The 25,886-nt window shown below is 40.4% G+C and overlaps 3 protein-coding genes across 5 annotated transcripts; all 3 read right to left on the bottom strand.

Moving 5' to 3' along the window:
- Positions 1-597: 597 nt before the first annotated feature.
- LOC110719566 lies at positions 598-1,730 on the bottom strand. Its single transcript, XM_021898532.1, has 3 exons — positions 1,266-1,730; positions 1,095-1,176; positions 598-981 (listed from the first exon to the last, which is right to left on the bottom strand). The coding sequence occupies exons 1-3, from the start codon at positions 1,389-1,391 to the stop codon at positions 827-829; spliced, it is 363 nt and encodes a 120-aa protein (XP_021754224.1). The 5' UTR covers positions 1,392-1,730; the 3' UTR covers positions 598-826.
- A 371-nt stretch (positions 1,731-2,101) lies between these two features.
- LOC110719555 lies at positions 2,102-8,828 on the bottom strand. Of its 3 annotated transcripts, XR_002511136.1 has the most exons (8): positions 8,433-8,560; positions 6,442-6,493; positions 6,102-6,187; positions 5,864-5,986; positions 4,952-5,752; positions 4,274-4,487; positions 3,391-4,164; positions 2,102-2,963 (listed from the first exon to the last, which is right to left on the bottom strand). XR_002511136.1 is itself a non-coding variant. In XM_021898518.1 (6 exons), the coding sequence occupies exons 1-6, from the start codon at positions 8,695-8,697 to the stop codon at positions 3,593-3,595; spliced, it is 2,061 nt and encodes a 686-aa protein (XP_021754210.1). In that variant the 5' UTR covers positions 8,698-8,828; the 3' UTR covers positions 3,100-3,592. The 3 variants fall into 3 exon arrangements, 1 of the variants encoding a protein (XP_021754210.1); XR_002511132.1 differs by lacking the exon at positions 6,442-6,493 and having other exon boundaries at positions 8,433-8,828; XM_021898518.1 differs by lacking the exons at positions 2,102-2,963; positions 6,442-6,493 and having other exon boundaries at positions 3,100-4,164; positions 8,433-8,828.
- A 1,106-nt stretch (positions 8,829-9,934) lies between these two features.
- LOC110733079 lies at positions 9,935-11,239 on the bottom strand. The gene has a single exon (XM_021913127.1). The coding sequence runs from the start codon at positions 11,237-11,239 to the stop codon at positions 9,935-9,937; it is 1,305 nt and encodes a 434-aa protein (XP_021768819.1).
- Positions 11,240-25,886: the final 14,647 nt, after the last annotated feature.

Raw genomic sequence — 25,886 nt, 5'->3', positions numbered from 1 at the left:
TGTTGACATAGACATTTCATGAGGGTTGGACCAAATAACTGGAGCAACTTGCCCTGTAACTTTTGTTTTATTATTAGGATTTGAGCAGGAGAAATTTAAGAATTTACTGAAGAAATTCTGTTTTACTTTTTGGGGTTTCATTTTGGAATCTGATTCTTCTTCTATTTGATAGAGATTATTAACATGAAATTATGTGCTGCATATATATATGGTCTAGGTATTTTGTGTCATATCATAGTGTATTGGTAAGTAATTAGAATATCCTCCTAGATGGGCTAAGGTTTTCTTAAGTATTCCTTTATGTTTCTTGGTCCATAAACTTGGCCTCCTGTACAAAACCTATAACAAAATTTTGAGTTTGGTTATTCCTAAGAATCTGGCTTGCCTAGCCTAATCATTCTCGAGACTGCATGTCTGCATGTAGCGCGTTACATTGGCATCTACCTTGAGGCTAGCGCCTGTATTTTTCCGTGTTACAATAGCACAAAAGATGTAAAGATTGTACAAATTTGGTTTCGGAAGTAAGTTTCAGACACCCCCTTAGCTAAGAGGTCCGAAAATACCAAAGAGACGTGATATCCAGCATAAGAATAACAATTGAAACAAAGAATTGACATCTGAAATTGATCAATTTTTTAACACTGAAGTAACAAACCTTCACACAGTACACCCAAAAAGAAGAAAATGAGAGATGCTTATACAAATAAGTTTTGAAAGATAAGAAAAGGAAGAGTTTTCACTATACAGGTACCCTGCTCTACTCCAATCTGTCTACTTACATTACTACTGTATGACGGCGCTTCATGGATGATTCAGACAAGAAAATTTAAGTCCTTGAAGATCCAAATATTCGCTTAATCAAAGCAACCTTGCCAAAGGTAATCTTTTGACGGGCAATAATTTGTTTCTTTGAGCCTTTGATGTACTTACAAGTGATAGCCACTTTCTTTTCTGACAAATTCACCACCACAGATTCTGTTTCTGTATTAAGAAAAACAACGAACATGCATATATTCACCCTGTACTGTCAAGAGCTACTACGACAACTACAAGTCTACAACAACATCGAATTCAGACTAAAAGAAAGAACTCACCATCAAAACGAGAGATCATGTCGAGAATCCTCTTCTGACAGTCTGAGCATCTCACGTCTGCTGATATAACAACCTCCTGAACCTGTTAGCAAAATGAAAGCTGATATAACTGTCATTTAGAAAACTGAATGCATTTACAGAAAAAAATCAGTACAGGTTTCGCCGACTAACATCAGGCATGGTTAGGGACTCCATAAACCCAAGGCTAGTTTGAGGAAAAAGAACAGCAGACTGATCACTTCTGATAACCTCTGTCGCCTCCGTTGCAGATTCATAATCAACATCAAATGCCTTCATTCTTTCTATTACAATATAACGAAAGTTACCTAACAAACACTATGCCTGCTGGCCCTCCACAGTTTTTATAATACGCGTAATTAAGACCGAAAATTCATACTTACGTTAACAAATCTCAATCCCACAAGCTGATAAAAAAAACTGAAAAGGAACTAATAGCAGATTATCCTACATTGAAAGAGGAGTACCATCTTTTTTTTTCCTACCTAAAATTCAGAAATAATACATAATTTGATGAAGCAGAAAAGTCAGTATCTAATATGATTAGACAGACGAAAGTAATAGGAGCGTAGGAAAGTGTACTTTATATATAATACGGAGTATACATTATTTTACAATATGCTTAAGTGCATAGTTGATATATAGATGCTTTGAAAAAGAGTGGTAAAATGACCCCACAAAACTATGTATAATTGGTTGTTTGGTAAATTTCATAAGGCCAACGTCTTGATTTTAGTCTTCGTCATTATTTGTTTTACACAACAGAAATAAATGCCCTACAGCTGCAAATTTGGGGTATTAAGCTGATTCTAGACGATTTTACAGATTTAAGATAGTACTGAGAATAATTTTAAGTTTAAACATTGGTTCCGAAATCAATTGTCATGCTCGAAATGAAGAATGAAGAATTTTAAGTTAAGACAATCTTTTTAGAAACGGAAAATAGTTATTAAGATTATAATACCGCCACTAAAATGGAATGATGAATAGAAGAATGAAGAATTTTTTTATATTATACTCATAATTATTTTTATATAAACAAGGATACAATCTTTGATCATGAAGGATGGGGTTGGGACCCAAAAGTCAAAATAGAAAATGCACCCTTCCACTATTATAAAGAATTAAAGAGTAAAGCAAAAGCTGGAGCATCTTAGCCTATGCTTTAATTGAGGTAATCAAAGCAATTATCTTGCATGAGCACTTTCTTTTCAGCACTGTTCTGTACCTCAGCCATATAAATCACCACCTGATTATACTGGTCATCTTTGGTTCTATCAGACCCCAGTATTCTTCGCCCCAGAGCTACCAGTCCATGGACCACAACTGTTAAAATCATTAAAATTGTAGAATCCCTGCTCGAAACCCACTTAGATGAGACAGGAAAGACTGAGATTTCAAGTGAAGGTGTGAAATCTGCAGTATCCAGAGACTTATCTCGTTGGATTGCTAGCCATTGCAGCTCGAGTTTCTTAATGGTCCTCAAATCCTCAATGACCAGCTTGCTCAAATTCAGAAAAATGAGATCGTTCTCATAGGAGATAACCATCCCGTTTAAGGCAAGTCCTACAGCATGGTACAAATCTATCAAGAAGGCAACTGTTTAACCACCTGCTCTTCGAAGAGCTGTTTGTTCAATTGAGGGGTCTCTCTTGGAAGCAAGCAAGCGAATCCCACTAATCGGTCTCAACATAGTAGGATGATATGAAAGCCATTTATGCTTACGCCCAACGTAATCTTCCAAAATAAGAGATGTCAAGTTAGACAAATCTTACCAATATTGCTCAATAACTGGCCCACAGAAATAGTGTCAGATCTGCATCCTCCCTTTGCTGCACAGGCATAAAAGACCTAGGAGCACGAGGATAGGGACAATTAGAACTGTAATTACTCCAAAATATTCAATAGCATGAGCATGATTAGTCAATTACTCAATAGCTATAACAAACAGCGCATTTTTAATAATATAAAGAATTCATGTCCATGATTAACACACAAATACACCATCAGTCAGATCACTAAAATGCCATATATCTTCATTTCAGTGAGGACAATACAAACGATACAAGCTGTGAGATCTTTATTACTTAACGGTAATATACAAAACTAACAGAATCCTAGGCAAAGTAAAAAGTTACGCCTTCAGAGGTTAAAGACTGCATAATTAAGCAAAAAAGAGATAAGAAAACCTAGCATCCTAACCTAAATAAATACTCCTACTTGTTATTCTAAATCTTACTCAAAACTACTTCCCAACAGTTTCAAAATCAATTCGCACCTGTGGGTCCTTGTTAAATATGAGTTGATACACATCTTTGCTCTATCACCACGCCCTTGTCTAGGATGACAATCCTATTTCCCCACCAGTTTTGTAGCAAGGAGAACGGAGATGGTTATCTTCACATGGATGAGCACAAAAGAAAATACTGCCATGACCTAAATGCCTTGTTAAAGATAGATTCACAAGCATAGAAAATAAACTATCTGGACATAACAAGACTGGTTAAAGACGGCACTACAGATGGGCTGAAAATAGCATCAGTTATGTACTTGCAGTTGTCACGGTCAACTTTAACAGACTTGCGATGCTCTTTTTCAGCTTTTAAGGTGGAAGGTACACGGAACACCTCACGATTGTCACGTCTTCTTTCAGGGGTAAACCCATAGCTCCTACGAGGATGCAGCTTCTGAACAAGTCCACTGCGCTTTCTCTTACATGATGACTCCCACTTCAAGTGTGAAAGGTAATCATCTTTCAAAAGATCAGTCACAGCTGTACTGTTTTCCTTCTTGTACATTGTACTTATACGGAAAGTATTAGAAAAATCTTGAGACCCACGCTCATCTTTACCGATATCACACTCAGGATGTTTGGAAACACAAGCTTGCAAATGCTTTTCGGGGCCATGCTTCAGACCTTTTCCCACTTTCAGGTCAGACACTATGGACATTGCAATATCTGCCCTTGCGCTAAATTCTTTCCAAGCACCCTTTACCCACTCTTGGGAATGTCTCAAATCACTTCGAGAGAAGACAGCTTCTCGCTTTTCACCTAATATGAGAGTTATCCTTCGTTAGTTTATAATTTAGATATAGTTATAATAATTTAAATAAATATACAGAGAAACCGAATACCAAGATATCACAAGAATGCTTCTTACCTGGAAAATAAACTAAGAGTTTCTCATTAGCTTCTTTCCTGATAACAATACCCTCCCACCAGCCATCATGCCACCAAGCATCAACAATGGTGCCGACGTTGATGGCCCACATGACTTTGCCATCACTTATCGGAGAAGGCCTGATAGTTGTCCTACCTTCAAGTCGAAGGCCCATTGCATCACTAACAGCAATTCTAGATGCTAATACCCATTCCTGAAAATATAATCAATTCCTTAGTTAATTGAAAACACATAATATATACTTGTATGTGACAAAGAAAACAAAAACTAAGACACAAATCGGTTGTCATATAAGAGGGGAACAATTACAATTACAAAAGCTGACAGGAATAATTTTACCTTTTCCCTCCCACCAAAATTCTACATTATTTATTTTAATACAAGTACAAATGTACAATATCAATATGATAAAGGCTACCAAATGTGGTTTCACAACCAAAATTAAGCACAAATAATTCACCTAAGAAATTTTGTGAAAAGGACAGACTGATAAACAAAAAATTCTAAAATTTCATAGATAACAGTACTCCACAAAAATGAGATTTATTCAAACATAAAAAATGCAAGCAAATATCTCAATATAAAAGAGTTGCAGTCTATTCCCAATTTATTTATCAGTTTTCCCAGACAAATATTGGTCTAGATGCTGAAAATTACCTCAAGGCATTTAGCTTCATCCTCTGCATCCTTGATGTCATGATAACGTAGCTTTACTTTGTTCTTGTGCTTCTTAATGATGGTTGCTCTAAACCAACAACCAAACATCCCACTATCCTGCGACAAATTCTCAACCACTGAACCCACAGCTGTGTGTTGCGCTACAACTTCAACATTCTCTTTTCTATATACAGTGAAGCCAGAACCCTGCGCTACACCGGCACTGGTATGACCTGTTGCGGGAACAGTGTCCAAAGAACCTCTTACAGTAGCACATTGCATGTCCTCTTTGAACTCTCTTGATAAACGCAGTCTCTTCCTTGGTTTACTACCATTGAAAGCACTGATATCTTCCTTTTTCCAGGAATCCTCAGGCAGACAAGTATTCTCAATAACCCTTGCTGAAGGAAGAGAAGCTATGTATCTGACAGCATCCTGCTCCCAGTAACCTTTCACTTGAGTTATGTCCAAAGGCTTGAGATCATCACTGTCATATTGCTGACAGCACATATATGGTCGAAGCATAGCATGCTGGGCTTCAGACACAAACTTGGAATAGTGCCGGGGACTTAGAACCATGGCAAATCCGTCAATGCATTCAACACTGAGATCTTGAAGGCAAAGAGAAAACAAAATCTCTCTGTCATTAAAATTGGGAGGCAAATCAATACCAACCTCGTCAATTTTATGAAACCACCGTACCACAACCATCCTGTTTCCTTTCACATCTTCATACATATCATCCAAGTAGGCTACAAGTCTTTTGTTCTCCTCAGCCAATACACGAACAAACTGATTAACCTATTAATAAAGATTATAGAATAATGTTAAACTTGCAGAATCGCACAATATTTCAGATGAATACAAACAAGAATGTGAAATATCCAAGCAGATAACATAACTAAATCTCACCATGACTTTAACTCCATTACGATGGAAAGCTTTATAGTGCTTTCTCTTCTTTTTGCATGTCCATTGGGAGCCTAACCATTGAAACTCTTTGGTATGATGACCTAGCTTCTTTAGTTGGATGGCCTTGACAATTAAAAAATATATATATATATAAGAAATCATAAACCCTAGTAAAAAACATCCAAACATTAAATCACTTTCGACATCACAAGTAAATAAAAAGTCTCAAGATAGGTACCTTAATTGTTTCTATATCTAATACATCAGGTTCACTTCCTTCAGAAGATCCACCACTTAACTGGGGAGTGACAGGAGTTTGTGATTCTGTAATCAATCATCAGATAAATTACAATTAGCATTGATTTCAATAAGACATCATTCACAATAGTTAAAAGAGAAGAGAAAACATCACACCACGCCAATTAAAGCTACACTATCCTAACAAGTGATTACTGAAACACAGCATTCATCTGAGAACTACATACCAAAAACAAGAGGCTATAGTTAACAGCAAAATACACAAATGCGGTTTTGATGTAGGAGGAGAGGCAGCAGAAAAAGAACATTTAGATCATAACCTATAAATGATGAGGGCATGAGGATGCCAATGCTCTCAACCAGCTCTTAATCCTGCAGCCCAGATCATAATAAGCTATTATTAAGCGCAAGGCAAGGGCTTACATAATAAGGAAGCAATTTTTAAAGAACAACTTAAAACGGCAACACAAAAGGAAATGGAAACATCCGGGGAGAGAATTACTGAACAAATTTAAAATAACACATAAAACCATCCTTAAACCTGTAATAACTTAACTGCAATACCAGATCACAAGCAAAAAGAACCTGAACCTCCTAAAAACTAGCTCTAAACTTCAAAGCAAATATTAACAGGATTTCCAATTCAATCAACTCAATAAGCAATCATACAACTCAAAGGAATAGAAACAACAGGATTTTTAATCAATTAACTCAATATGTGACAAGCCAATTAAAAGAATAGAACCAACAGGAATCCACGTCAATCAAGCCGAGATAAAGTATCCCAATTTAAAAGAATAGAATAAATAAGTTTCCAATGCAAATAACTTGAGAGTGCAACCATTCAAAAGAATAAACCACCAGGAATCATAAAAACTGAACTCAATAAGCAATCAACAAAATCATAAAAATAAAAAATTAAGATAAAAAAAACCCAAAGATTACAATCTAAAAAAAAACCCAAAAACACCCTAATCACATATACCCACCAACAAACATACAACCATTTAAACAATGAAAATAATACTCTGTATAGTATCACAAAAATAATAACAGATCAATTGGAGTAATTATCGCATATAATTCAATTCAATTCTAATAAATGCTCCTGACAAACGTTATAACTATAAGATCTGATACCTCATCCCCAAAATATATCTATTCCTTAAAAAAAAAAAAATCACTCCTAATTCTTAATTCTTAAATCAGATGTTTATTCTCTGAGGAAAATGTAATACTTCTTTTTTTTTTTTTTTTTTTGAGGCAATAATAAGGGAAATCTTAGAGATAAGATAGGGGCCAAAAAAATAAAGGATTCAATACCTCGGCATAAAACATTCAACACGGAAATCCCTTTATTCAGCTCACCTCTCTAGTCCAAAATCAAGGCAAAAGATTCAATCTTTTCCATTAAGAACACTATTCACGCCACATATTTCAAACTTATAATAATTCTATAAATTATGTAGGAAAAAATGAGCGGAAAAATAGAATTTCAGATCTAGAACGCTTCTTATAAAAAAATATAATTAAATTTGCCTCAAACATCTCAATCCTCATCATGGCTCAATTTGTAGAAAAAAGAAAAGAAATCCATGATTCTCAAAATTTGATGAAGAACGCAGGAAAACCGCACAAATTTCAAATTTTGCAACTTAAACCGAAAAATCTCAAAATTCCAATTATTTCACAAATTTGGAGAAAACCTCCAAATCTCTCAAAATATAGAGTAAAAAAAAACAGAATATCAGATCTGAACATGACCTAGAACAATTGACTCAAATTCATCCTAAACCACCTCCCAAATCCCAGAAAAAACAAATATTACATTGATAATAACAATAAAATAAAAAATAAAATCTTTCCAATAAACATTGTAATCCTCATAAAGGCTGAATTTATTTTTTATAAAAAAAATGATTTTCAAATTTAAATGAAAAAGGCAAAGGAGGAAGAAAAATTAGCTGAAAATGCAAAATTTTGCAACTTTCAAAAACAATCAACAAACAAATTAACAAACCCAAAAAACAAAGTTGAAGAAAATAAAGCTCCGTAAAATTAACCAACCCTAAATTCCCATTATCCTCTACAAAATTGGAAAAAAAAAAAAAAAAAAAAACTCAAATCTCCCAAAAATTAGACTAAAAACCACTAAATCAGATCTAAAATTAACCTCGAACAAATTAAACCACCTCCCTAACCCAGAAAAAATCAATCAAAAACAACACCATGAATTAACCCCAAACCCAATCCCAGAAAAAAAAAATCAATAAAAACCTAAAACAACAACAAAATCAAAATAAAAAAATACCTGGAATAAAGGAATTCAGCCAATCAACAACTTCTTTCTTCGATTTAGGCTTAACAAAAGATGAATAATCCAGCAAAAATCGATAAGTCATATGCCTCAAACTCTTCTCTTTAGCAATAACAGCAAGATCAGAACCTCCATCTTTTCTCTTCAGCACATAATGAATCTCTCTCCTCCCTTTCTCCCTACACACATACACCTCTTCCCACCCCACATACACCACCTCCTTCGTCGCCGTCTTCGCCGTCGCCGGCAATTTCTCCATTTTCACCAAAAATTAAATTAAATTAAATTAATTTTTATATTTTAATTGAAGAAGAAGAATCCAGAAGCTCTTCTCGCTTTATCTTTTACTTTAATTTTTTATTTATTTTCTTTTTTTATTTTTTTGGGTGTGAAGAAAAAAAGGGGGAGAGTAGGAAGAGAGTAATGTGAGTTATATATGTAGGAGAGAGAAAAAGGAGGAGAGAGAAAGAGCGGAAAATTGAAATTAGGGTTTTTTTTCAAATCAACGGTTGTGATTGATTTGGATAGAGACGGTTGAGATTGAGTTTGTCCTACTCGATGACACGTAAGAAACTCTGTAGGAAATTGCGGGTTAACTTTGAATTTTTGTAAGGGAAATTACGATTTTATCCTTGGATATTATTTTGATTATTTAAAAATGAGAAATTTTATAATTGTATTGTATCTTATCTGCAATTGGAAGTAAATTATTTGTGTATCAGAATTTATTTTGTGAGATTTGATATAATTTTATTTTTGGGAAGAAATTAAATTAAAATAAAGGATGGGTATTACTGGAATAAAGTCAAGGTCACCAAAGTTGACTAAAATTAGTGGTAAGTTGGCGCGGAGTTTTTTGGTTTAAAGGTTTGGTTAAAATTTTAAATGTTAGTTACCTCCTACTTGCTTAGATATTTTATGGCCAACTTGGACGTGTGTTTAACTTTCGAGGAAGTTACAATATGTACTGAACTGAGAAATTATTGAAACTTGAAAGTTGCAGTTTCATAACAACTCAATGGGCATAACCGCATAAGCGTGCTCTCGAAGCCCAAATGTGATGCTAGTGTGTCTTGTATTCAGGTGGATCGCGTTTAAAATAGATCATGAGAAAAGTCATATTGAGCTCGTGTAGTTCATAGAATCATAGGGTTTGTTTTGATTTACTGAAATGAATATCTTATGAGAGAAAAAAATTAGAAACTGAACTAAATTGATTGGAGCTGAATTAAACTGAAATTAAAATAAAGAGAATAGGCTCATAGTATACACCACTTATTTACAATCCATGCGTACCTTGTCCCAGTGGCGGATCTTGAAATCTTTTCTTTCGGGGGCCAATAATATCTAGCATAAGTATACGTCTAAAACAATAATAACAAGGAGTATAAGAATACTAAATATAATAAATATTACCAAACAATTAAAAAAAATGCAAGTGTCACAATCTAATTATTTCTCATACAAATGTCACAATTTATTTCTTCAGCACACTATTAAAGTAAGGCTCGTCTTTCTTTTAATAATTTGAAATCATCAATTATTGACTTAGTACTAAATGACTTAGAAATCTTCCTTTCAATGGAAATAACTAAACTATCTGCCAAAAACTCATCCTCCATCTTGTTACGTAGTCTTGTTTTCATGATCTTCATTGCTGAAAATGCTCTTTCAGTGGTAGCTGTGGAGACAGGAAGGGTCAAAACTAGACGTATTAGTCTATCAAATAAAAAGTATACATTTGATTTTCCTGTTTGTGCCAAGTGTTCGCAAAATTCCTCCAAGGTAGAATGATGAGTCAAACTAGGATCAGTTTTTGCTTCACAAAAAAAGTGTTGCAATTGATACCTCAAATTGTAACTTTCTTGCTCCGTAAAATCCATGGGGTAAAACTTTTCTGCAATCAAGCAAACCTTCTCAAGATCAAAATTTTTAAATCCGTCTTTGGGCTCTAACAATGATGATAAAGTTAAGAGCTCTAAAGCGTCATCATTAAATCTGCAATTTAGCTCTTGTAATTGTTTGTCAATTGCACCTAAAAATATTTCAACTCGATAAAAATGATTCATTGTAACTCGATCTTGTTGATGACGAGCTGGACCCCTACGAGCTATATAAGGAGAATTCATATCAGGTATTAAAATATCATGTTGGTGACAAAATAATACCACCGACTCTAAAAAACTTTCCCATCCATTTTCTCTTATTTCCTGAATTAGTGCATGATTTGTAGACACTAATTTCACAGCACTGACAATATTTTGGGACTTTTGTTGTAACGCTTGACATAGAACATTAGCAATTCCCAAAATTTCTTCCATTAAACGGGCAATGAACACAAAATCAAAGGAAATCATTAGATCTAAAGCAGCATCAGCATCCCCACGTTGAGAAGAATTACAAGACTTATCATTCGAGATGTGTTCAAGTACTAACACTGTTGCATCAAACATTTTCATCAAGCTACGAATAGAGTAAAGATGTGAACCCCAACGTGTATCTCCAGCTTTTTTTAAAGTACTAGTCTGATTAGCTCCTCTACCACTGTCTATTTCACCAATAGATAATAGCCTTTTTATTTCATCAGATTTGATGGATTGCAATTGGTCAACACGTTTAGGAGATGAAACAATGACATTGATAATGAAAGTCAAATTTGAAAAAAACTGATGTATTACTCTAACATCTCTAGATGCGGCAACCAATGCTAATTGTAAACGATGAGCAAAACAATGGACATAATAAGCATATGGACAATCAGAAAGAAATAATGCTTGCAAACCATTCCACTCACCTCTCATGTTACTAGCACCATCTGATTAGGGGATTTTGCTCCCACCAATCGGAATGCGCCACGTGGGCCAATCAGGTCCTGCCAAGTGTCCCCCAGTTGGAACTGTCAGGGCTTGCCACGTGGCACACGCTTATTCATCCACCTCGGACCTGTTATGTCATGACACGTGGCATACTCCATGCCTAATGGAGAAACCGGCCACCCAGGCCCAACTTCCGAGGGAAGCCCAATCAGCCCTAGGTTAACCTAAACCTAGGATTGACACGTTTCCCAAGGTTATAAATACCTCCCTTAATCCTCATTAAGGGGGGATTACAGAGATTACACATACATTAATTACACAGATAACAGGCTGATCACGCTAACAAAGAACATTATCTACATTAAACACTCTCACCTAGAGAGACCCAATCACTTTAAATTTCCGCATTAATTACTCCTTAATCAAGTACTAACTTGACCGTCGGAGGCGGAACTCCCATCACCAGGAGTCTCCGTTATTTTGCAGGTACAGGCGTCCGGTTCCAGTCTCGGAATTGTAACTCTCCCGCAGGACATCAGAAAACCCCGAAACATTTGGCGCCGTCTGTGGGGAGAGTACTTCTGAGATGGCATCCAAGTCTGTACCGACTCCTGAAGAGAGGCGTCCCCTAGACGACCCTCAAGTTCAGTCGGACCACGATACTGAGAGTGAATTTGAAGTTGAAGCTCACACAGCTTCAGACGGGACCCTAAGGGCCCGACGTACCCGTCATACCGAAAGGAGGGAACGGGAACATCTTCATACAGGAAGCGAGCCAGCAGGCGCACCGCCTGTTCGGCAACAGCCGACTGATGGGTCTGCTCCCATCACAAGGAACGAACTCATGACCTTCATGAGGGACTTCAAGGGAGAGATTCAAGAGTTGATCAACAAGAAGCCGCCTGCTCTGGTCAAGGAGCAGTCGGCTAAGAAACCCTCCACTTCACTGAAGAGGAAGCCAGTTCAAGGGCGAGAGGCGACTCCTCATCCTAAATCTAGGAAGCGGGAGCCACCTGCCCTTGATTTCACAAAATTCCGTTTTCCTACAGGAAATAGGAAACATGTTCGTCATATTCAGGCGGACGGGTCGAAGAAATCATACACAGACGCTCGGCTACTGCTAGAGCAGAAGAAGAGTGACCGATTGTCAGAGTCGGCCTCTACTTCAAACTTCCAAGACAGTCTGCAAAATACCTCAATGAGGCATACGCAGTCGTATCATGAGAGTCAGTCAGGCGGTACCTCCCGTCAGTCCGGCTTTCATAGCGACCAGGCGGTACTAAACTTACCGTTTGTACCGCAACAACAGTATTTTTTACAGCCACCTCCGTTTGGTGGACATGCAGCAAAAAATGTCCAACCTATGGACTGGAAGCTACGGTTGCTTAGACTTGGTGAACAGCCGTTGGCCTTCTCCAAGGAAATTACTGAAACCGCTCAGCCGGCCAAAGTGAAAAATGTATTAGTAGGCGCCTATGACGGCACTACTAACCCAGAAGACCATCTGATGGCATTCACCAACCTGATGTACCTTCAAGGGTTGGATGATCCCATTTGGTGCAAGTGTTTCCCAGCGACTCTCAAAGGAATCGCACAACAATGGTTCGGCAACCTGCCGACTGGTTGTATAAATAGCTTCAGGACGCTTGCTTACTTATTCACCTCCAACTTCTCCATGAACATCCCTGCGAAGAAAACGACCCTTGATTTAGGAACAATTCAGCAGGGCGAGAAGGAGGGGCTTCGTTCTTACATCAGGCAGTTTAACCTGATGAGAATACAGATTCAAGGGTTACCGGATGAGGTAGCCTATACTGACTTTTTCAGAGGTCTCAAAGACGGGTCTACCTTCAAATTTGATTTGGTTCGAAAGAGGGTGGCGACTCTTCAAGAGGCCTTGATTGAAGCGGAAGCCTATATACAGGCAACTGATCTTTGTACGGTAAAACAGTCGGACGGGAAAAGGTTCGACAAAAGAGAAGGACGACAGAAACAGTCGTCAAACAAAGATGAGAAGAGAAAAGAGGTCTGGGCGGCTGATTCCTCTAAACATCCGGCCCAGAAAAAGAAAAAAGAATTCAAACCATACTCCCCAAAGTATGCGTTTAACAAGGATAACCAGTTTATCCTAAAAGAAATCAAGGGACGGATCTCAATTGAGAAGTCGGTCCCCATGAAGGGTTCTGCAAACAATCAAAACCAAGATAAATTCTGTGCTTATCATGATGATGTTGGTCATCACACCAATGACTGCATCAGTCTCATGCGGTATCTGGACCGCCTGGCTGAGCAAGGTGATCTTGACACTTATGTCAAGAAATTTACGGGGAACACTTCCTCAAAAAAGCAGTCGGCCAAAAAGAATCAACAGGCCGACAGCTCCGATACAGATGATGCAGTCGTCTACACCATTGCAGGCGGCTTCTCAGGAGGCGGCCCCACTATTAGGGGCAACAAAGACAATATCAGGCGGTTAGATGTAAATTCCGTTCACCAAGAACGGCCGTCCAAATATTCATTTCCTGAGATTGTCATCACTGAAGAAGATCTAGGAGGGGTAAGAGGGCCGCATGACGACCCTATCGTTATTGAATGTAAAGTGGCCAACCAGAGAGTTGGCCGAATCCTCATAGATACCGGAAGCTCCTCAAATCTCATCAGTAGCAAATGTTTGTCGAAACTAAAATATCAGACTGATTGCATACATCCGGCCTCCCACCCTTTAGTAGGGTTTGGAGGAGGAGTCGTCCACCCACTGGGACGAGTGGATTTACCCATCGGCCTGGGCGAAAAAGGGGAAGGACGACACATGGTAGTCCGGTTCCTGGTAGTAGAAGAACTCTCGGCCTACAACATGATTCTGGGACGACCAACCCTGAATAATTCCAAGGCTTTTATAATCCCATCTCTTATGTTGCTCAAGTTTAAGAGGGATAATGGAACAGTCGGGTCCCTAAGGGGAGATCAGAAGATGGCCCGAGAGTGCTATCTCTCGGATGTCAAGCCCACTGTTATGGCCACTGGGTCAAGTGGTGGAAAAACAGACCTTGACAATGTCAAGGAGATTGCGCCTGTCCAAGAAGCAGGCGGCAAGAAGAGAAAGGCATCCCAGACAGAGGCCGCAAGAAAAGAAAGAAAATAGCAATCATTGGCAGAGGAGCGGTCGGATGAGTTCCGCCCTCAGCCGGCTGGTGAGCATACGGACCTGATCTTAGACGACTCGCGTCCTGATCGAACAGTCAAAGTTGGGACGACTGCTCTGAGAGACCTTGGTGACAACTTTCATAAACTATTGAAAGAATACAAGGACATCTTTGCATTCGAAGTCCATGAAATGCCAGACATTAGTCCTGATCTGGCGGTACATAAACTGGCCGTGGATCCGAAAAAGAAGCCGGTACGGCAGAAGAAGCGGAACCATGGCGACAAAAGAAGTCAGGCGGCAGCTGCCGAAGTTAAAAAATTACTTGATGAAGGGTTCATTCGGCAATGTTACTTCCCAGACTGGGTTGCAAATGTGGTGCTTGTTAAAAAGCCAAATGGCACCTGGCGAATGTGTGTAGACTACACAGACTTAAACAAGGCGTGCCCCAAAGACAGTTACCCTCTGCCTAAAATTGATAATCTGGTCGACTCAACAGCCGGCCATGCTTTGATGAGCTTTATGGACGCCTACTCTGGTTTCCATCAAATTCCTTTGTGGAAGAAAGATCAGGAGAAGACGGCCTTCATCACTGATCAAGGGTTATACTGTTACACGGTCATGCCGTTTGGTCTTAAGAATGCCCCGGCTACCTTCCAGCGAATGATAAACACTGTGTTCTTTGATCAGATTGGGAGAAATGTCGAGGCATACATTGATGATATGATTGTCAAGACTAAACTTCAGAAAGATCATCTGTCGGACCTCCGAGAAACTTTCGCCACACTCAGGCGGCACCATGTCATGCTCAATCCCAAGAAATGTGTATTTGGGGTTGAGTCTGGGAAATTTCTCGGATTCCTTATCAATCAGAGAGGAATAGAGGCGAACCCTGAGAAGGTGCAGGCGGTCATTGACATGAAGTCACCTCGTACCATTCGAGAGGTTCAGAAGTTAACAATTCTGCCCCGAGAAAGATCATCTGTCGGACCTCCGAGAAACTTTTGCCACACTCAGGCGGCACCATGTCATGCTCAATCCTAAGAAATGTGTATTTGGGGTTGAGTGTGGGAAATTTCTTGGATTCCTTATCAATCAGAGAGGAATAGAGGCGAACCCTGAGAAGGTGCAGGCGGTCATTGACATGCAGTCGCCTCGTACCATCCGAGAGGTTCAGAAGTTAACAGGCTGTCTGGCGGCCTTGGGAAGATTTCTAAGCCGATCAGGCGACAAATGCTTATACTTTTTCCAGGCAATTAAGAAAAAGGCAAGGTTTGAATGGGGGCCGGATGCTGAGGCCGCCTTCTAGAAATTGAAAGTTCACTTGCATTCCTTGCCGAGGCTGGTCAGCCCTTTGCCCAAAGAAGTACTCTACATGTACCTAGCCGTCTCTGATCATGCGTTAAGCGCTGTTCTCCTTGCTGAAAGAGACGGTTGTCAGCTCCCGGTCTACTTTGTCAGTCATGTACTGAAAAATGCCGAGTTGAGGTATCCCCTAGTGGAGAAATTTGGTCTTGCACTCTTCATGGCTGTTAAAAAATTGAAGCCCTACTTTTTGGCACATGCAGTCGTCGTGTATACAGACCAACCTATCAAGCTCAAAATTAGCATCATCCGCCTCCTCTGATACTCCTCGAACTGTTTTTTGGGAAGTAATGGAGAAGAGAAGCATCGAGGAAGATCCTATTGGAATCCTAGACAGAAGCTCAACCTGGATGGATCCAATCAGGGCATATCTGACAAACGGTACACTGCCGGATGATCATTAACAGGCGGCAGCACTGAAAAACGAGCCACCAGTTTTGAAATAATAAAGGGAGAACTTCACAAAAAGGGGTACCTTCAACCCTTCTTAAAGTGTGTTACTCCAGAAAAGGGACGAGAGATACTAGACGATCTTCACTCTGGTTACTGTGCTTCTCATATAGGCGGTAGGACGCTTGGTCAACGGGCAAGGCGGCAGGGCTACTTTTGGCCTACTTTAGAAGCAGATGCAATGGAGATGGTGAAAAAATGTGACAAGTGCCAAAGGTTTGGCAAGCTAATTCACCGTCCGGCTACTGACCTCACTACCATTCATAGCCCACTACCGTTTGCTAAGTGGGGCATGGACATTCTGGGTCCATATACGCCTGCTACAGGCGGAAGGAGGTACATACTTGTTGTCGTCGACTACTTCACTAAATGGGTAGAGGCGGAGGCTGTAAAGGGAATCAAGACGAAGGATGTAATTTCATTCATTTGGAAAAATGTCGTCACTCGGTTCGGGGTTCCCATGTCTATGGTTTTTGATAATGGTCCCCAATTTGAGACGTCTGTTCTCAAAAGTTGGTTAGGTGACCAAGGAATTGCAAACTACTTTGCATCTGTCGGCCGTCCACAAGCAAACGGCCAGGTAGAAGCCTTTAATAAAATCATCTCAGACGGTCTCAAGAAAAAGATTGAACGAGCAGGCGGCCTATGGGCGGATGAATTACCACATGTTCTCTGGGCCATTAGGACGACTGAAAAAGGGGCGACTGGAGAAACTCCATTCCTCCTAACTTATGGTGCGGAAGCTGTTCTTCCAATAGAACACTACGAGCCGACTCTTCGAGTAATGCTATATGACGAAGAGGCAAACTGGGAAGCCATGCGCCTGGCATTAGACTCACTTCCTGAAAGGAGGGGCAATGCTGTCTTGCGCCATGAAATCTACCGCCTGAGAATGACTAGATCATACAACAAAAAAGTACACAGACGTCCACTCAAAGCGGGGGACTTTGTACTTAGAAAAATGGAAGCAGTTGGTAGGGCTAATGAATCTGGCAAACTAACTCCCAACTGGGAAGGACCCTACCGAATCTGTGAAGAGGTCAGGGACGGTACCTACCGTCTGGAAACACCAGACGGACGACCGTTGCCTCGAACTTGGAATGTAGACAATCTTAAGAAATATTTCTTTTGAATGATGTAAATAGTCAAGGGCTACTTAATAAAAGTTTGCACTTAATGATCAATTTTGTACTAAGAGGGGCATGCCTGCTGAAAAACAGTCGGCTACTCTCCATGTTTAATTTTTATTTAAGAGGGGCATGCCGTCTGTATCTTTACAGTCGGCTACTCTCCATTGAGTATTTCACTCTATCTTCAGAGGGGCATGCCGTCTGTACCTTTACAGTCGGCTACTCTCCATTGAGTATTTTATTATCTTCAAAGGGGCATGCCGTCTGTACCTTTACAGTCGGCTACTCTCCATTGAGTATTTTACTCACAATAGGGGCATGTCGTCTGGACATATAGTCGGCTACTTTCCATAAGAAGATGGCCGACTAGTTCCAAACACATAGCCACCCCCCTAATACTTAGCTAAAAAGATTAGGGCCTGGCCGACCCTGTGCCTAACAGGCGGCTACCCTCCTTTTACTTAGCACCTTCGTTCACAAAGAACAAACCAAGGCCACAGGCCGAATGATCAGACCAGGCGCCAAGCCAACTGATCCAATCTTCAAAACTAATACGACCTGTCCCAACATCATAGCAGGCGTCCGGCGGCATCCCTCCGGATGAAATTCGTCGCAGAGAGCAGCTCCCTTTTGGGTGGAACATTGCTCTATAAACTAATTACACGGCACCTATACGACTGCCCCCAAGGGCAACCACGTAGCCGTTTCTGAGACAAGGATAACTCTATCACTAACCAAACCAGTGGTAGCAGTTGACATCTGAGTCAGATGACCGCCTGTATTACTTGGGATAAATGCAGGGGGTACCTCTTGAGTTAATAGCCAACAAACATTGGCGAATCAAGGGGTCTAGCCGGCCTCCGCCGCCTGGTACCTCTACTTCTCAAACAAGAGTGACGGCGACTGAGTAACACCAACGTTAACTCATAGTCACTCCCACAAACTTGGTTAGAACTTAAAAGGTTTGAGTAGACCGCCTGTTTTTTGGCAAACAGCGGCACTCAAACCCCTATTCCTACTAGGTAACCTCTTGAGTTAATAGCCAACAAACATTGGCGAATCAAGGGGTCTAGCCGGCCTCCGCCGCCTGGTACCTCTACTACTCAAGCAAGAGTGACGGCGACTGAGTAACACCAACGTTAACTCATAGTCACTCCCTCAAACTTGGTATGGAACTTAAAAGGTTTGAGTAGACCGCCTGTTTTTTGGCAAACAGTGGCACTCAAACCCCTATTCCTACTAGGTAACCTCATAGCCAACAAACATTGGCGAATCAAAAGGATCAGCCGGCCTCCGCCGCCTGGTACCTTTACTACTCAAGCAGGAGTGACGGCGATTGAGTAACTCCAAAGTTAACTTATAGTCACTCCCTCAAACTTAGTATGGAGCCTAAAAGGTATGAGTCGTCCGCCTGTTTTTTTTTTTTTTTTGCAAACAGGGGCTCTCAACCACTACTCCTGCTAGGTTAACAACTTATGAGTTAAAAGCTAACAAACATTAGCGAATAAAGGGGAACAACCGGTACCCATCGCTTGATACCTCTACTATGTTCCTTGGCAACTAAGTAACAATCATGTTCACTTGGTCAGACCCCTTTCCTACTTGGTTAAATTTACAAATGACAGGACCGCCTGCCTAAAAAGGATCCAGTCTTTAAAATAGTTCGAATACCGATTGGATAAATGGCCGACTGATCGTCTATCCTGGAAACAGACAACCAGTCGTCCAGGGGCATAGGCGGCGTGACTAACTATTCGTACCTGTCTGCAACTATCGGCCATGTAAAACAGTCGGTCTAGTGAACAATTGGATATTAGAATATTCAATACTTGGACAAATTTGAAGCAAAACAAAAATTCATTAAAAAGAAGTCGGTCATTAAAGACCGGCAAAATATTCAAAGCCCCGGCCCCCTGGCCGGGTAAATACAAAACAAACGGCACGCAGGCCGTGGAAAGAATACATAAATTTTAAGAAAGGGGCAGATCTTCAATATTAGCAGCTGCCGCCTGGTCAGCACTCTTCTTGCTGGACTCGGCTTCAGCTGCATCCTTTTTTGATGCATTACCCCCAAGCGGCACAAGCGCCACTACCGGCTCCTCCTCCTCCAACGCTTCCTCCAACGCCTCTTCCTCAGCAGCCGCCAGGATCTCTTGATTATATGTATCAGAACACTGGCGGTACATTTTTTCCCATGAGGCAAAGTCGGCATTGGGGAAGAGGCGGCCCCAAGTCATGCGCTGGATTTGAGCGGAGTCTTCCATCATCTCCCGGACCAGCTCTTTCTTCTCTTGCTCGGCCTTTTCCGAGAGCTCCTGAGTAAGACTCTTCTCCTAGGTCACCAGGCGTTCCTTTACGTTGGCCAAGGATTTCTCCAAGGCTTCGTACGAGTACATCTTTAGGCGAAAAGGTTTCAGCTCGGCCTTGAGATTGGTGATGGTCGCCTCCAGCTCGCCATTCCTCTTCTGGGCCGCCTCTAACTGAGCCCGAACAGCGGTGGTAGCCTGCGCCTGATAATAAAGAATATCAATGGTCAGAACTTCATTTTGGGCAATTTGAAACATTGCCTTATCACAGTCAGAGGCGGCCATAGCTTTTGCAGCCTTTACCTCTTTGTTATTCCGGTCAAGCGGCTTGCGAAGGCCGTTCACTCGAAGCAGGGCCTAAGTACAAAGGAACAGGCGTCAGTTTCCAAACAAAAAGAAAACAGGCGTCCTGGAATTCAAATACTCAAAAATATGCTAAGTATACCTCAGCAAGGACCCCTGAAATCCCGTCTAGGTCAAGGGTGCCGACACCCCTGACGGCCTCCCTTTCAGCTGGAGGAACGGCCCTGATCATAGACTTGGCCACCTCTACCAAGTCAGGCTCCTGAGGGCCGGCTGCATCAAGCATAAACAAAAGGATTAGACCTAGTAAAAAAGGGAGCAAGTCTAAAATTTACAAGGACAACTTCATACTTCTAGGCGGCCCAGTTGGAGTTTTAGAAGAAGTGGTCGGCTGTTGGGAACCAGGAGAACCAGGAGAGCTCGCAACAGTCGTCCTCCGGGCCTTGGGGTCCGGCTGTTGGGAAGATGAAGCTCTTGGAGCACCCGTCTAAAAAAGAAGAAAAAAGTCAGTATATGCATAAACACAACTCCAAAAAGAGGGTGAAAGGTTCGGAGCTCACCAAGGGTGCCCCCTTCTTGGGGGAGTCGGTTGAAGCTTGTTGCATGATGGAGGCTCGCAACATGGCCGCCGCAGTCTTGGAGGCGGTAATTTTGCTCATGGCGTCAGCTGCAAAAACAAACAGCAAAGTTAATAAAAGTCATAACAAGAAATGAATGGAACAACAGAGTATTCGACAGGCCGACTACCTCTTGAGCACCGACTGCTGAGGCCACAGGCGGCCAAAAAGTACTCGTCGTAGAGCCATTTGAAGCTCGGGACGCAGTGCAGGGGTACTTGCTCTCGTACTCCTGAAGTAGAGTCGACCCTCGACTCTACTTTAAAGAGTCCTTTATCAAGGATCTCTTTCTTAGCCTTGGGGGGAACAGGCGGCATGCTACGGCTGCCTACAAGAAGGGGCGGATTCTTGTTCCACCTATTGAAGCGCTTGTTCAGCTCAGTGTCTGAACTCTCAATGATGAGGAAGGTGCTCCGCCAGTCCTTCTACTTGTTTGCTTTACCTCTCGTCATGAGGTAGCCCCTGTGGCTTGTCAATTGATACCAGCCGGTACCGCCTGCCTTAGGGGTCCGGCTGAGATAGTTCATATGGGCGAAAGCCTCGAAGCTCGGCTCCACCCCGTGCAGTTCGCACCCGGCCACATAGCCGAGTACGTTGACCCAGGAGTTTGGGGCTAACTGCCATAACCCCAACTCATACCCATCCAAGATCCGCTGAACAGCCGGATGTAATGGGAAGCGCAGCCCAGCCTTGATGGCCGCCTCGTAGCAGCCAAAGCAGGCGCTATCATAACTGGTACCAGCCGGCCAGACGACTGTGTCTTCTGGATCCGGCACAAACACTAAAAAGTCGGGGCTCATTGTGTGGTTTGCGATAAAGCTCTCCACTTTCTCTTGCATGACTGTGATCCGGCCCCGAGGTACCGTGCAGTAGTAGGGGGTATTTTGCTCTCGGTAAGAGGCGGATGGCTCCGCCCAATTGTCCCCCTTCTTAACTGCGTGAGAAAGCCTCGCCTCTTGCAGGCGGCTGTTTTTCTCCTCTGTGTCCAGAGAAGCATGGCCAGAAGAGCTAGACTCGGAATCACCCTCTGACGAGTCCGAAGAGGACGACTCCTCCCCTCTCCCGGAGGGGCCCGCCTCCTCTCTTTGAAAAGGAGCAGAATTGTTAACTGTAAAATGGGAAGGGGTCACTATGACTCCTCCCTCAGAATTGCCGGCTTTCAGGCCGCCTTGTTTCACTTCCACATCTGGCGCCTGGTCAGATGTTTCACTAATCGGCACCCTGTGGGAGGAGCCGTCTGAATTTGAGATCCTAGCAGTCTTTTTTGTTCTGGCCATCCTGCTCTGCATAGACACAGATACAGTCGGACTTTGTATAAAGGGCAAAGATGGGTCCGGAAAAGGGCAGGCGGCACTCCTAGTCCTAGATTCAGCCGTCCCCGGTGACCGGCTGATCACTAACCTAGGTCGTGTCGTGTGCTTCCGTGGTGCCATTTCAAAAAAGAATAAAAAGAAAATTAAGAGTAAGAGAACCGACAGTTACCTGAACGAGTGACGGTTGATGAAGTTCTGAAAATCCTTTGCAGGCGGCTTGTCAGAACAAGCGGTAGGCAGAAAGGGTCCAAAATGTCAGAGCAAGTTCAGGGGTCCGAATGTTCTCAAAAAGTTCTCAAGTGTGAAAATGACTGAAGTCAACACTCCCTTATATAGGCAAAGTGAGAAGGCGAAGGGTCACTTTGAGAATTCAAAATTTGGGCGGGAAAATCTCTCGGCCTTTCGCCGACTGACACCTGTAGCAGGCCGTCGCCTGTTACAGTGCGGCACCTGTCACAGGTAACACGTGACCAGACACGTGCCACCTGTGAGGGGCAAATGATTAGGGGATTTTGCTCCCACCAATCGGAATGCGCCACGTGGGCCAATCAGGTCCTGCCAAGTGTCCCCCAGTTGGAACTGTCAGGGCTTGCCACGTGGCAACGCTTATTCGTCCACCTTGGACCTGTTATGTCATGACACGTGGCATACTCCATGCCTAATGGAGAAACCGGCCACCCAGGCCCAACTTCCGAGGGAAGCCCAATCAGCCCTAGGTTAACCTAAACCTAGGATTGGCACGTTTCCCAAGGTTATAAATACCTCCCTTAATCCTCATTAAGGGGGGATTACAGAGATTACACATACATTAATTACACAGATAAAAAGCTGATCACGCTAACAAAGCAGATTACCTACGTTAAACACTCTCACCTAGAGAGACCTAATCACTTTAAATTTCCGCATTAATTACTCCTTAATCAAGTACTAACTTGACCGTCGGAGGCGGAGCTCCCATCACCAGGAGTCTCCGTTATTTTGCAGGTACAGGCGTCCGGTTCCAGTCTCGGAATTGTAACTCTCCCGCAGGACATCAGAAAACCCCGAAACACCATCATATCCTTGCCCTCGAATATTTTCAACAAATAAATTATGTCGAGCAGGAACTGAACACAATTCTCTTTTAAGTGTTGCTGCCGTGGTATCGGAAACTCGTATAAGGTCAAAAAATCGCTCCCTAATTGTTCCATATTTGTCAACAAACCTTAAAACAAGACCCATTTGCTCTCTTTTAGATTCATCTCGAGCCTCATCAACTATAATACAAAATTTAGAGTTACCAATTTCTTCTCTAATATAGTTGCGAACCATATTTGAAATAATATGGAGAATCTCTTTTTGAATCGAGGGAGCAGTATATTTGGCATTATAAGGAGCTTGTCGTATAGCTTTGGAAACATCTTTATTATATGCAGCCAACACCTTTCTGAATTCAAGATAGTTTCCTTGATTCTCAGAATTATTTGTTTCATTGTGACCTCTTAAAGGACAAGATTGTGTAGTCAACAAGCGGAGGACATCGATAGAGGCCTTTAAACGTAATCGATTTTGCTTGATTTGCATTTCACTTTGTTTGTATAAAACATTACGAATCTTTGCTTTTTGCTTTGGAAGAGTCCTGTATAATTGAACCGCATTTCGATGAGTTGTACATGGACCTTCTCCAATATGAGCAAGGAACCCACAACGTTTCCCGTCATTGACTTTTTTCCAATTTTTGAATCCGGTCAAAGTAAACGATTTTACCCGAGAATTTGGTGTTTCGGTAAACAGATAACAAGTTAGACAAAATGCAGCATCTTTAGAAGGTGAATATTCCAACCAATCTGGGAACTTAGCAAACCAAGTAGATTGAAATCGGCGACGATGCTTTGTAGGCCCTGAAAATGGATATTCTGCCAATTGAGGTTGATAAGGCCCCAATTTAATATAAGCACGTCTTATTTCATTTCGTTTTCCAATTGGATAAGCCCATATTGGAGGACGTAACCCTGGATCACGTTCTAAAGAATTAATATCCACATTGTCAATATCAATAATCGATGGACCTTCTTCATGATTATGTGTCCGGGTAGGGGTATCTTCATTCACTGGATTATTTTCGTCGGGTGTTGTGTCATTTTCTGGCTCTTTTCATTTGAAAAAGGAGGTAATAGATTTTTGTTTGTTCATATTTGTTTACCTGAAATTAATTATATGTTAAATTTATTTTAGAAATGTCAACAATTATGTTTTAATTAATTATTTAATTCTAACAAGTAGCAACCAATCAAAGAAAACAATATGAAAGAAAACAAGAAACTAACTTTAAGCAATCAAGCTTACATTCATAAGCGACTAATTTGTTAATCATCAATGCAATACAATTCACAAATCACAAATATAAATCAAAAGTTAAAAATAACTTATCAATCGATAAATATTAATAGAGAAATAAAGAACGACGTACCGAAGGCAAAACATGCTCTATACTTTGAACTAAGTAATTAATTAACTTTGATAACGTCTTGTCACCTAAAATTATCAATTTGTTTATTAATGCTCAAATTAATCATTAGTACATAGTATAATAACATAAAAAAAAATTAATTGCAAAAAGTAAAAAAAATTAATCGAAAACAAAAACTTAAAAACAAAAAATTGAGAAAGTAGTCGAGTATATACCTGATATAGTGATATTGTAAATTTGTAATTTGTTCTTGGAATCTTTGAAGTTGTAATTGAATTGGAACAAAAAAGTAAATTGTTTAATGGAATATTTACTATGTAATACGGAGGAGTTAAAGGAGGGGAAAGACCAATGGTTTGTCAATTGTTGGGAATTGGGAATTGGGAAGGAATCTTCCTTTTCTTTGATTTAACTGCCGCCTAGAAGATAGAAAGCATCAGTTTTGTTTTTTTTTTTCTTTTTTTTTTAATTTTTAAATGGGCTTTAAAAAAATTTCTTCAAAAGTTATTAGTGGCCAGGCCCCGTTTCGCCCCTATTAAGGTCCGCCATTGCCTTGTCCCATGTCATGCTGGGAAAGTAATATGCCACTAATGTTTAAAGTCCACTAGAACTCTAATAACATGACGTTGGTATTAAATTGTGTTTAGATGGTATCATTTAAATACCAAAAATTCATTAGTGAATGCAAAAAAACTTTGTTGGTATCAATATAATTCCTTGATGGTATTTAGATAATACGTATCATCCAAACGTAAATTAATACCGACACGATGTATCCAACCACATATGAAAATTTGTCTTCACATTTTATATTACTCCGTAAAATATTAAAAGATATACTACGTTAAACGAATAAAATAACAAAATTTATCACATAAATACTAAAAATATTTATTTTAAGAAAATACAAGCAAATCGTGCATCGCACGGACTAAAAATAAAAGCGGTCAATTAGAGCTAAATATCGTGCTCGTGTTTGGTTTTGTACTAACTTTCAAAAATGATTTGATAGCTATTATTATGAATATAATTCTTCCGTTCACTTTTAGTTGCAACAATTAGAAATTAACACTATTCACATTCTCACAATTGACTTTCGTTTTTTATTTATATGTTGAGCAAAATATAGTCATATGAGATCTTGTTAGATACGTCTAAATTTATACTTTCATGGAATCTAATTTTATAATTTTACCTATCTACAATTAGTGATATGGAGAGTTAAAAATTATGCATTGACAAACGTAAAAGTCAAAATGTTACAATTAAAAGTAGATGAAAGATGTTTTCTTAGAGCATTAACACTCGTGGTATAATTTTATAACACGGTGTAAACATTCATCCAAAAGTTGCAAATTTTTACTACATTGGTGGCATAAAACTATACCATCAAATGTTTGTTCCACGTGAAACATGAACCAATTAAGTCACGCCATGTGGCCTGGTTGTCATACATCTTTTATTTATTTATTTTCAATTGCATTTTAAGAAAAAATTATAAAGTAAAAAATTATAAAAAAAATTACCATTGTTCATAATTTTTCAAGACATACACAT

This window comes from Chenopodium quinoa, unplaced genomic scaffold (assembly GCF_001683475.1).
Source record: "Chenopodium quinoa cultivar QQ74 unplaced genomic scaffold, ASM168347v1, whole genome shotgun sequence".
Classification (NCBI taxonomy): Eukaryota; Viridiplantae; Streptophyta; class Magnoliopsida; order Caryophyllales; family Amaranthaceae; genus Chenopodium; species Chenopodium quinoa.
This window is presented reverse-complemented; position numbering and strand designations above follow the sequence as displayed.

Excerpts from the sequence above, each read along its gene's own strand:
- LOC110719566 (XM_021898532.1), bottom strand. The coding sequence starts at position 1,391 with ATGAAGGCATTTGATGTTGATTATGAATCTGCAACGGAGGCGACAGAG. Across the intron at positions 1,177-1,265 it reads AGTCCCTAACCATGCCTGAT|GTTCAGGAGGTTGTTATATC; the intron begins GTTAGTCGGCGA and ends TTTTGCTAACAG. Across the intron at positions 982-1,094 it reads CATGATCTCTCGTTTTGATG|AAACAGAATCTGTGGTGGTG; the intron begins GTGAGTTCTTTC and ends TTCTTAATACAG.
- LOC110719555 (XM_021898518.1), bottom strand. The coding sequence starts at position 8,697 with ATGGAGAAATTGCCGGCGACGGCGAAGACGGCGACGAAGGAGGTGGTG. Across the intron at positions 5,987-6,101 it reads TAGATATAGAAACAATTAAG|GCCATCCAACTAAAGAAGCT; the intron begins GTACCTATCTTG and ends TTAATTGTCAAG. Across the intron at positions 5,753-5,863 it reads GTAATGGAGTTAAAGTCATG|GTTAATCAGTTTGTTCGTGT; the intron begins GTGAGATTTAGT and ends CTTTATTAATAG.
- LOC110733079 (XM_021913127.1), bottom strand. The coding sequence starts at position 11,239 with ATGAGAGGTGAGTGGAATGGTTTGCAAGCATTATTTCTTTCTGATTGT.